General features: G+C 38.6%; 1 protein-coding gene across 5 annotated transcripts in view; it reads left to right on the top strand.

Annotated features, from left to right (window-relative positions):
• Nucleotides 1–12,710, top strand: part of SIK2 (salt inducible kinase 2) — a 134,207-nt gene that overhangs the window by 108,311 nt on the left and 13,186 nt on the right. For all 5 annotated transcript variants that reach the window (XM_033434629.2, XM_004273424.3, XM_033434633.2 and 2 more), the window contains one exon: nt 8,521–8,685. In XM_033434629.2, the coding sequence (XP_033290520.1) occupies nt 8,521–8,685 (165 nt within the window). The remainder of the gene's footprint in view (nt 1–8,520; nt 8,686–12,710) is intronic.

A 12,710-nucleotide genomic window follows, 5' to 3' on the forward strand; every position in this document is an offset into this window, starting at 1 on the left:
GAAAGAAAGCTACAGGCCAATATCAGAGATGAACATAGATGCAAAAATCCTCAACAAAATACTAGCAAATAGAATCCAACAGCACATTAAAAGGATCATACACCATGATCAAGTGGGGTTTATCCCAGGAATGCAAGGCTTCTTCAGTATATGCAAATCAATCAATGTGATACACCATATTAACACATTGAAGGGTAAAAACCATATGATCATCTCAATAGATGCAGAAAAAGATTTTGACAAAATTCAACACCCATTTATTATAAAAAACCCTCCAGAAAGTAGGCATAGAGAGAACTTACCTCAACATAATAAAGGCCATATATGACAAACCCACAGCCAACATCGTTCTCAATGGTGACAAATTGAAACCATTTCCACTAATATCAGGGACAAGACAAGGTTGGCCACACTCACCACCATTCTTCAACATAGTTTTGGAAGTTTTAGCCACAGGAATCAGAGAAGAAAAAGAAATAAAAGGAATCCAAATCGGAAAAGAAAAGTAAAACTGTCACTGTTTGCAGATGACATGAGAGAATCCTAAAGATGCTACCCGAAAACTACTAGAGCTAATCAATGAATTTGGTAAAGTTGCAGGATACAAAGTTAATGCACAGAAATCTCTTGCATTCCTATACACCAATGATGAAAAATCTGAAAGAGAAATTAAGGAAACACTCCCATTTACCATTACAACAAAAAGAATAAAATACCTAGGAATAAACCTGCCTAAGGAGACAAAAGACCTGTATGCAGAAAACTATAAGACACTGATGAAAGAAATTAAAGATGATACAAACAAATGGAGAGATTTACCATGTTCTTGGATTGGAAGAATCAACATTGTGAAAATGACTATACTACCCAAACCAATCTACAGATTCAGTGCAATCCCTATCAAACTACCAATGGCATGTATCACAGAACTAGAACAAAAAATTTCACAATTTGTATGGAAACACAAAAGACCCTGAACAGCCAAAGGATCTTGAGAAAGAAAAACGGAGCTGGAGGAATCAGACTCCCGGACTTCAGACTATACTACAAAGCTACAGTAATCAAGACAGTATGGTACTGGCACAAAAACAGAAATATAGACCAATGGAAAAGGATAGAAAGCCCAGAGGTAAACCACACACATTATGGTCACCTTATTTTTGATAAAGGATTCAAGAATATACAATGGAGAAAAGACACCCTCTTCAATAAGTGCTGGGAAAACTGGACAGCTACATGTAAAAGAATGAAATTAGAACACTCCCTAACACCATACACAAAAATAAACTCAAAATGGATTAGAGACCTAAATATAAGGCCAGACACTATCAAACTCTTAGAGGAAAACATAGGCAGAACACTATGACATAAATCACAGCAAGATCCTTTTTGACCCACCTCCTAGAGAAATGGAAATAAAAACAAAAATAAATAAATGGGACCTAATGCAACTTAAAAGCTTTTGCACAGCAAAGGAAACCATAAACAAGATGAAAAGACAACCCTCAGAATGGGAGAAAATATTTGCAAACGAAGCAACTGACAGAGGATTAATCTCCAAAATTTACAAGCAGCTCATGCAGCTCAATATCAGCAAAACAAACAACCCAATCCAAAAAATGGGCATAAGACCTAAATAGACATTTCTCCAAAGAAGATATACAGGTCACCAACAAACATGTGAAAGGATGCTCAACATTACTAATCATTAGAGAAATGCAAATCAAAACTACAATGAGGTGTCACCTCACACCGTTCAGAATGGCCATCATCAAAAAACCTACAAACAATAAATGCTGGAGAGGGTGTGGAGAAAAGGGAACCCTCTTGCACTGTTGGTGGGAATGTAAATTGATACAGCCACTATGGAGAACAGTATGGAGTTTCCTTAAAAAACAAAAACTAGGACTGCCATACGACTCAGCAGTCCCACTACTGGGCATATACCCTGAGAAAACCATAATTCAAAAAGAGTCCTGTACCACAATGTTCATTGCAGCTCTATTTACAATAGCCAGGATATGGAAGCAACCTAAGTGTCCATCGACAGATGAATGGATAAAGAAGATGTGGCACATATATACAATGGAATATTACTCTGCCTTAAAAACAAAACGAAATTGAGTTATTTGTAGTGAGGTGGATGGACCTAGAGTCTGTCATACAGAGTGAAGTAAGTTAGAAAGAGAAAAGCGAATACCATGTGCTAACACATATATATAGAATCTAAAAGAAAAAGAATGGTTCTGAAGAACCTAGGGGCAAGACCGGAATACAGACACAGACGTAGAGAATGGACTTGAGCACATGGAGAGTGGGAAGGGTAAGCTGGGAGGAATTGAGAGAGTGACATGGACATATATACACTACCAAATGTAAAATCGAAAGCTAGTGGGAAGCAGCCGCGTGGCACAGGGAGATCAGATTGGTGCTTTGTGTCCACCTAGAGGGGTGAGATAGGGAGGATGGGAGGGAGACGCAAGAGGGAGGAGATATGGGGATATATGTATATGTATAGCTGATTCACTTTGTTATAAAACAGAAACTAACACACCATTGTAGAGCAATTGTACTCCAATAAAAATGTTAAATAAATAAATAAATAAAATTAGATAAATAAAAATAAAATAAAGTGCAAGTAAGAGCAAAAGAGTTTTCACTTTGTATTTTTTGTTTGGCAATTTTACAAAATTTATAGAATTATAGTAGAATTTTGCATTGGCTTCTACAGAATATGTGAAAAAGAAACCCCAGGAAATTAAAATCGTCTTGATTTTAATAGGTAAATGGTGTACCTTGTTATACATATTTTAATATCTAAAATAATGTGAGTATTGATACTAATGTGAGTAAAATAATATATCAGTAAAATTCCAGATATTTGGGTTGAAGTATCTCTGAGCACTTGGAATCCTTCAAAGTCTAGTGGTATGGCTTTCAAGATAGAGAGGAGGGAGATAAAATGAGAATTCCTAAGTTGGAGTAGTAATAGTGAGATGGAGGGTGCCCCTTCCCTCTGGAAAATGCTGCCAGGCGGAAGGATAGGAAGCAGGAAAGCCCCCATGCTGAGTAGCTTCCCTCCCGAGTCTCTTTATTCTTCTGAAACATTACACAAGTGAGGGTTACATAAACGATTGCTCCTGAGCACACGCATATGTTATTGTACATGATTTCCTTTCATATCTAAACTTGAAGCAGATTCCTTAGATCTCAAGTTATATTTCATTTGGCTTGGGGCTTCTTATGTTTGATCATTTTTTTTATTACCAAGCACCCCGTGAGTTCTTCTCATTTTATGCATTGATCCAAGTTATCATAGAAAGCTATTTATTGTGACTTAAAATGTATCTAATTCAAATAGCAATCTTCAGTGCTCATTCAGAAACGTGTCTTGAGTGCCATCTGGATGCTAAGAAACAGGCACTGGGGTTGAAGAAGATCTCCCTTCCCTACGAGACTTCACATTCTAATGTTTAGTATTGAACTTGTTAAAAAATAGATTTCTCTGTTTTTATGACTATAAATGTGCTTAAAGCTTTAGTAGAGCCTTCTCCCTTTGAATTCTTTGGTGTTCTACTATCTGTTTAAAGAAGTGGCAAATCGCTTGTTGCTTGATAGAGTGATAAGGAACTGGGGAAATCACAAGATCCTTTGCAGAGATCACATGACTTGTGCAATCAAGCAGACCTTGGGTTCCATACTGAGCTGAGTGACTTCAACAAATCAGCATCTCTGAGCTCCAGGGTCCTTAACTATAAAATGGAAATAGCAATACCTACTTCATAAGTTTGCTACAAAGATAAAATTGATTAATTGATACCAGCAGTTCCGTTCAGATAGAGCACTTATGTGCCAGGCACAGTCCCAGCCATCATGGTTTCATAGGTACCCAGGAAACAGTCCCTGCCCTTAAGGAATTTATGGTATAGTGATGAACAACCCATGATTACTACTTAGAAAACATTGAGATTCCCACTTTAGATGGATTTAGAGTACTTATATTTGCCACATAATATACAGGAAATGTTACATCTAATTGACTGCAGGTGACTATTTTTTTAAAATATGCCTTTTTCTTGTGAATTCTATCTGCTAGTTTTTAATAGTCCTTCACTCCAACTTTCCATCAACTGTAAGTAGACTAGAATGAAACACTCATCCCAGTTCTTCTTTAATTACTGATTAGAGGCTGCCCTCCACAACTGTAAGAAAAAGTCAACTAGGGCTGCTGTTAACAAAGCACCACAGACTGGGCAGCTTCAACAACAAAGTTTATGTTTTTGCAGTTTTAGAGGCTGGAAGTCCAAGATCAAGGGGCCATCAGGGTTCTGAGGACTCTTCCTGGCGTGTAGATGGCCACCTTCTCACTATGTCCTTGCACATCCTCTTCTCTGCACATACAGGAAGAGAGATCTCTGGTATCTCATCCTCTTCTTAGAGGGACACCAGTCCTTTTGCATTAGGTCCCCACCCTTATGACCTCATTTAACCTTGATTACCTCCTTAAAGGTCCTGTCTACAGATATAGTCGCATTGGGTGTTAGGGCTTCAACATATAGATGGGGGCAGGGGCAGGGGGCACAATTCTGTCCATAATAAGCATACTCCTATAGGACCAGTAAAGATTTTTCCTGTAGGAGAAAATGTTATTTTCATTTTAATGGTGCTGGAAAGCATAAAGTCAGAAGAAGAGATTCAAGACAATAAACATATGATCTAAAAAGTCATTACAGTTAGTGGACATGGTCATTGTTTATGGCCACTCTTTTTTTTTAATTTATTTTTTTATTGAAGTATAGTTGATTTACAATGTTGTGTTAATTTCTGCTGTACAGAAAAGTGACTCAGTTATACACATATATACACTCTTTTTTATATTCTTTTTCATTATGATTTATCCCAGGATACTGAATATAGTTCCCTTGCTCTTTATCCATTCTATACGTAATCGTTCGCATCTACTATCCCCAGACTCCCAGTCCATCCCTCCCCTACCTCCCCTCCACTTTGGTAACCACAAGTCTGTGCTCTATGCCTGTGAGTCCCTTTCTGTTTTGTAGATAGGTTCATTTGTGCCATATTTTAGATTCTACATATAAGTGATATCATATGGTATTTGTCTTTCTCTTTCTTACTTTCTTCATTTGGTATGATAATCTCTAGTTGCATCCATGTTGCTGCAAATGGCATTATTTCGTTCTTTTTTATGGCTGAGTAGTATTCCATTGTACCACATCTTTTTTTTTTTTTACATCTTTATTGGAGTATAATTGCTTTACAATGGTGTGTTAGTTTCTGCTTTATAACAAAGTGAATCAGTTATACATATACATATGTTCCCATATCTCTTCCCTCTTGCGTCTCCCTCCCTCCCACCCTCCCTATCCCACCTCTCTAGGTGGTCACAAAGCACCAAGCTGATCTCCCTGTGCTATGCAGCTGCTTCCCACTAACTAGCTATTTTATGTTTGGTAGTGTATATATGTCCATGCCACTCTCTCACTTTGTCACAGCTTACCCTTCCCCCTCCCCATATCCTCAAGTCCATTCTCTAGTAAGTCTGTGTCTTTATTCCTGTTTTACCCCTAGGTTCTTCATGACATTTTTTTTTTCTTAAATTCCATATATATGTGTTAGCATACGGTATTTGTCTTTCTCTTTCTGACTTACTTCACTCTGTATGACAGACTCTAGGTCCACCCACCTCATTACAAATAGCTCAATTTCGTTTCTTTTTATGGCTGAGTAATATTCCATTGTATATATGTGCCACATCTTCTTTATCCATTCATCCGATGCTGAACACTTAGGTTGTTTCCATCTCCGGGCTATTATAAATAGAGCTGCAGTGAACATTTTGAGTACCACATCTTCTTTATCCATTCCTCTGTCAATTTACATTTAGGTTGTTTCTGTGTCTGGCGATTGTAAATAGTGCTGCTATGAACATAGGGGTGCATGTATCTTTTTGAATTATAGTTTTGTCTGGATATATACCCAGAAGTGGGATTGCTGGATCATATGGTAATTCTATTTTTAGCTTTCTGAGGAACCTCCATACTGTTTTCCATAGTGACTGCACCAACTTACATTCCAACCAGTGTAAGAGGGTTCCCTTTTCTCCACATGCTCTCCGGAATTTGTTATTTGTAGACTTTTTAATGATGGCCATTCTGACCGGTGTGTGGTGATATCTCAGTTTAGTTTTGATTTGTATTTCTCTAATAATTAGCAATGTTGAGCATCTTTCCATGTGCCTATTGTGTTTATGGCCACTCTTGGAGAAACTGGTAATATCTGCTTGCTTGGGATATTCATCAACCATCTATTTATTATAATAACATATTCTTTAATCAGATCTTTAGTGCTGGGCATGCTATTTGAATATTTATACTCTAACTTGTGCCAAAAAGACTTCCTTAATCCCGTCAGTGATTGCAAGAATCCTAAAAAGCAGACCCCTGAATCTGTCATTGTATTTCCTGTGAAGCGGCTGTCATAATAAAATGTGTTATTTCTCTGTCCTTACCAAGTTCACAGTAAGTTGTTGTAGTCCAGGTTGGATGTGAAAGGAAAATGTGTTATGCTTGGTCTGGCCCAGCACAATCCTGCCATTTAAAAAGTCATAGCTAACAAGAGGCAGGGAGTGAGAAGAACATATCATAGTTATCATGTTGGTATCTCATTTCCAGGGCAGTGTCTACAGGTAGTGCTTTGCCCTGATAAGGAGCAGTCTAATAAATTTGGGAAACAGAAATCAAAGTTCAGCTTTATCCTTTGATTGAAAAACCAATGATAAGGGTAAGAGGAATGTATCAAATATGCTTTATTTGGAAGTTTAAATTTTACATTGTGGCTAAAAAAATTAATTTAAATGACTAATGCTTGAAAGGAAAAAAAAAATGTTTCATCTCAAAAGTGACGAGGATATAGGCCTGAGGAATGATGATATAAGAAAAGCTATTTCTTTATCATGCTCAGAATAATATACAGTGTATTTTCTGTCTCTTTTTACCATCCATATAATACCAACACTTTGCTATTGCTGTTTTGTTCTTTATCTCATGCAGTATATCTAATGATGTTAATGTTGGAATATAAAGTATATTCTAAATATAGTCATAGTCAAGTATAAAGTGTATTTATAACATATTCCCCCATTATTGAAAACCATCAACCTGAAATTTTAACTGGGAACCATTAGCTAGTATCTGAGAACAAAACTGTGTATTCATTTTACTAATTCCTGTATTAAATTATTGTCATCATTTTAAGACTTTAGAAAGGAGGAATTAACATTACTGAGCGAAGGACTTTACATGTTGCCTTTTACAGTCCTAACTTCACTGTGAAGTAGATATTATGACATTTTTCAGAGGCGAAGAAAATAAGATGCAAAGAGTTTAGGTAACTGATTAAGTTCACACAATTAGTAAGTGATGGAGCCCAGAATCAAAACCAGGTCTTGGGAAGGGAAAAGCTAGAATCATACCATTTTGTTCCTTTTCACTTGTTTGAATTTAAAGCTCACCATCCTATATCCCTTAAAGTGACAATGGCAGAAAAAATACAGGCCATTCCTCTGCCTTTTAGAAACTGGTATGATGTTTGTTCCCTCAGATATTTTGCAATGTCTGTTATGTTCAAAAGGCATCTAATAAATTATTCTGCTAGTTTTGAAGAAATGGGGAGGAAAGGAGTATCCAGCGGTTTCATCTTCAAAATCAATTCTTGCCAATTGTCATAAAGGAAAATTCTCTTTTAAATGAAGACTTTGTAATACTTAGAATTTTTAACAGAGGAGACATGGAGAATGGACTTTCTAGAGTAGGTTGACTTCAGGAACATAACTTGCTCAGCAATAAGCATCTCTGTTTCCACTGGGCAAGCAGGCTGTGTGTGTTCAGTCTGTGCGTCTCTTTCAACATTCCTGTCCCCTCCGAGTAGCTGCTGCTTCTCTCTTCTTCCTCTACACTCACTCCCTTGCCAAGAAATATATACCATCTCACTTCGTACCCCACCAAAAAAAAAAAAAAAAGAGATGCAGGTAGATAGCCCTTATTGCATTGTACTTTGTATTACAGTTAGTTGTGTGTGTATCTTATCTCTGGTTCAGTTTTGATCTCCTACTCTTAGAGACTGGGACTTCTGTATTCTTCTTTGTATCTTTCCAAGGTAATATATTTAAGGATATAGCCAATATATGTTCATTGAATTGAAAAAGAGTGTCTTAGATTCCTTACAAAGGCTAGCTTTCCTGTCATCTGTGAAAGTTATGCACCTCATCATGGAACAGGAACGAAATTCTGTACAACCTATCTCAGAATAATTGATTGCTAGACTGCTTCAGATCGATACCTGTACCATGTACGTACTTCATCACATCTTTTCTGGAGTTTCCAACAAATCACTATTTACCCTTTAATTACATCAGGAAGAATTGTTTTATTTCAAGAATTTTGTATATTTATATAGAAAGTATTAATGTTCCCAAACTTTCTGTTCTTGCCATATTTACAGACACAAACTGTGGGACTCCCAGTGACGGTGCATTCACCAAACGTGCGAGTGATGCGATCTGCCCTCCTCCCACAGGCATCCAATGTGGACACCTTCACGTTTCCAGCATCCGGCTGTCAGGCGGAAGCAGCATTCATGGAGGAAGAGTGTGTCGACACTCCAAAGGTACAGATGTGTTTGAGAGACTCCAAGCTTGTTGGTTGGCTGGAGATTTCAACTCTGTCCACACAAATGTTGTACTTCGGCTTAGCTGAACTTTGTCATTTCCTCAAGTCACTTGGGAGGAGTTGTTTTTGTGCAGAAGACCTGAGAAAAGTATCCAGGCCTAACCTCGCTCTCTCTCCATCTTGTCATTACGACGGTTATGTAACATGTCAGATCTCGTGTACTTTTCAGAATCCTTCTTCATTCTCTTTCCTTAACCAATTCCTTCTCTCAAGTTCTAGATCCCTCATAGGTTTTGGATTTTTTTTTAAACCAATTGTAATTCTGAAAACAAAAGTATAACTATTGTGCTAAATTGGGCTTTGCCTATGTTATTATGGCCTCTCTTCTGCTGCCTGTGCTGCAGCTACAAAATGATGAGCCATCTTTTTTGGTCAGTTAAACATCTTTTTGTGTCCAGTTTGAACATACTTAAAGGAGATAAGTTTATTCTGGTGTGCTGCATAAAGTTGGCTTTTAGTATATGGAACATGACAGCTTCCCTCATTTAATGAATATTTATTTAACTTCTAATTTGTGTTTTATATACTTAGCATCCAGTGATATACAGAGGATCATATTAATGAGCAGGTCTTAGAGTATGTTTAAAATAGACTCTGTTCTTCACTAGCTGTGTGAACTTGGATAAAGTGGCTAACTTCTTTGAACCTCCATTTCTCTTGTGTAAAACAAGGATACCAACTTTATGAGACTGTTGTGAGGATTAATTGAAAGAATGTGTGTGAGGTTTTGGGCAAATTGTAGATACTCAGCAAATATTGGTTTCCTGTCTTTTTAGGCTCGTTAGGTAATAAAAAGATGACTCAGACATTAGTTCTGCCTCAAAGTTTGTAGTCTAGCAGAAGAGACATGAAGCTTAACTAAAGGTAATGTGCCAGGTACTGAATAAATTGATAAAACATAATTGGTCCCTTAAAGAGATAAAAAAATCAAAGTGCTGCAAAACTAGAAGGAGACGGGGGAGTTGCTTTTAGTTCATTTGATCAGGAATGTCTTTGGTTTAACTGTCAGAGCTGGGAATTGAGAGGAGGGCAGAATCAGGGTGGATGGAAACTAGGGTGTGATATCTCGGTGGAGGGAAAGGCCTGAGCAACAAGCAAACGTCAGGAAAGCCTGGGTCCCTCTAAGTCAGAGCAGGAGCTCAGTGTGGCTGAGGGAGAGGGCGTGTGAAGGGAAGTTGTACAAAATAAAGACAAATAGCCTTGCTTTGAATGGCAAGCCAAGGGATAGACTCTTTCTCTAGGTTGGGGCTCTCAACAGGGGAACATGTTTCAGTATTATCAAGAGAGTTTTTTCTGGGACTTCCCTGGTGGTCCAGCGGTTAAGACTCCGTGCTCTCAATGGAGGGGGCTCAGGTTCGATCCCTGGTCACAGAACTAGATCCCACATGCCACAACTAAGACCTGGTGCAGCCAAATAAATAAATAAATATTTTTTTTAATAAAGAGAGAGTTTTTGGGACTGCCCTGGTGGCACAGTGGTTGGGACTCCCCGCCTCCAATGCAGGGGGCCTGGGTTCAATCCCTGGTCAGGAAACTAGATCCCACATGCATGCCGCAACTAAGAGTTCACATGCCACAACTAAGGAGCTGGCGAGCCACAACTAAGGAGCCCTCGGGCCACGACTAAGGAATCCACGTGCCACAACCAAGGAGCCGATGAGCTGCAACTAAGGAGCCCACCTGGCACAACTAAGACCCGGCGCGACCAAATAAATAAAATTAAATTGTAAAAAAAAAGAGTTTTTTCCAAATGGACCTTCTCCAAGGTAGTAGGAAACAATCGGAGATTTTTGGATAAGGAAACACCATGATCCATATTGTGCTTCAGAAATGAACCTGGAAGGGTCCGTAGCCTGCATTGGATAGGAGAGAGACTGGTGACAAGCACAGTAGAAGGTTAGAGTGTGTGTCAGGGGAGGTGACAAGGGCTTGAGCTAGGATGGTGCCCGTGAAACTGGAGAGGAGGGGATGGTATAAATGAGATTGCACAGATAAAACTGATAGACTGTTAGGGTCCAGAGAAAAGAAGTCCAGACCGATAACAGTATTTTGAGCCTTGATGATCAGGAAGGTGAATAGCATTTTCAGAAATAGGGAGCTCTGGAGGTAGAGCTGATTCAGAAGTTAAGTAATGAGTAATGACTAGAGCGTAGTCAAGGCACCTTGATGCTGGGCTGCCATAAGCAGGTGTTAAGCCGGGTTCCTGACCCTGAGGAGTTAGTGTCCCTGTCCCTGAGGACGAGGCCACTTCCTGTGGACAGTCTGTTCCTCTGCCTGTGGTTGCCTAGCATGTTCAAATCCTCATAAACTGCTATTACATTCTCACCCAGAAATTTAGACATAAACTGAGGCAACATCACTCATTTATTTTTAAAATCTAATCCCCTTGAAAAAATTAAAATGCAGTCTGCTTAAAGCTTGGCTATGAGGGCCTCAGGCCCAAAACACAGATTGGGCACTGTCTGCCGTATTATATAGGGCAAGCTATTTTTAAAGCTTGTGATTGTTACCGTAACTAGGAAACAGACAGGAAATGAATGATTTTGTGAAAGATATAGACAGAAGCTAGATGGCATATTTGCATTTGTAGGAAGAGCAATGCCATGCTGGAACTGGCCACCCACACTGGCAGGGCCACCTTGGCACTCAGCCAGGCTGTAGACATCCGCTGGTCTTATTTGCGTACCATTTCATCTATGTCAGCAGTACTCTTTGTGCCTCTTCCCTCCCTAGCACCTCTTTCTCTGGGGCCCATAAATAAACGCACACACACAAAACCGTCAGACAGAGATACTAGCCCTTTGTTGTTGGTCTTGCTTCATATGCATTTCCTCTAACACCTATTTGTTGTCGTCTAAAGGATGCCGCGTAACTGCATGTGTTGCTCAGTCATTTCTGCTCGCGATTGGTGGCAGATGTTGTGCGCCTTGGAGGTTTCGCTTCTCCTTCTCTCCCAGAAGTCTTCAACTTAAACTTATCAGTAAAATCCCTCAGGAAGTCTGCACTGAAACATGGGTTTCGGGTTGCTCCCAAAATAGCACCTTTCTGAGACAGTCACCTAACTCTGAGCAGTAACCGAGCCCCCAGGTGGTACAGAGCCCATACAGGAGCAGATGCAAGCCCTGTAGGGTCAGTCTCTCACTTTTGAGAGTTTCTTTGGAATAATGGACTTTATACATACACACACATACGAACACTTCAGTCAGTTTTAACATTTTATTAAAGTTCTATGAGAAAAGGATTTTCCAAGTTACCGTCTCCATGTCCGGATAGTGGAAGGGAACTGTGAAACTAAACTATGAAAGTGCAAGTGTAGTAGAGCTGTTCATGTCTATTGACGTTTTTAATACCTTTTTTAAATTATAAAGGTAGTACACATGACAAAAATCTAAGAAGGATATTCATCAAAAACTCTTAATTGTGTTAACCTCTAAGACTTTGTAAAGGGGAGAAATTGCACTTTTACTTCTGACTTTGGATTTTTAAATTTCTAATTAAAAGACATCAAACCAGTCAGAATCACACATGGAAAATTCAAAGAGGGATAAAGGAAAAAAATTAATTTATCCATAGTCCCCCTACCCAAAGGTAAGCCCATTTTGACACGTTTCCTTAGAGTAGGTTATAGATGGATGGATAGATGGATGGGCGGGTGGATGGGTATAGGGTGACTCAGTACGTAGGTAGACTTGTTAAAACAAAATTTTATTCTATTATATGTAATTTTGTACCTTGCTTTTATGTAATATAACATCATGAGCATTTTTCCCATACCATGAAATCTTCTTTGAAAGCATGAGTTATATTTAACAACTGCCTAATATATTGTATTAGATGCACCCTTATTTAACTACTCTTCTATTTTTGGACATCAGGTACTTGAATATTTTTTGCTTCCTTACATATGCTTCAGGTGAATATCCCTGTGTCTAAATTTTTGACTATACCTTTTATTATTTCCCT

The sequence above is a fragment of the Orcinus orca genome, chromosome 8 (genome assembly GCF_937001465.1).
Source record: "Orcinus orca chromosome 8, mOrcOrc1.1, whole genome shotgun sequence".
NCBI classification, from domain to species: domain Eukaryota; kingdom Metazoa; phylum Chordata; class Mammalia; order Artiodactyla; family Delphinidae; genus Orcinus; species Orcinus orca.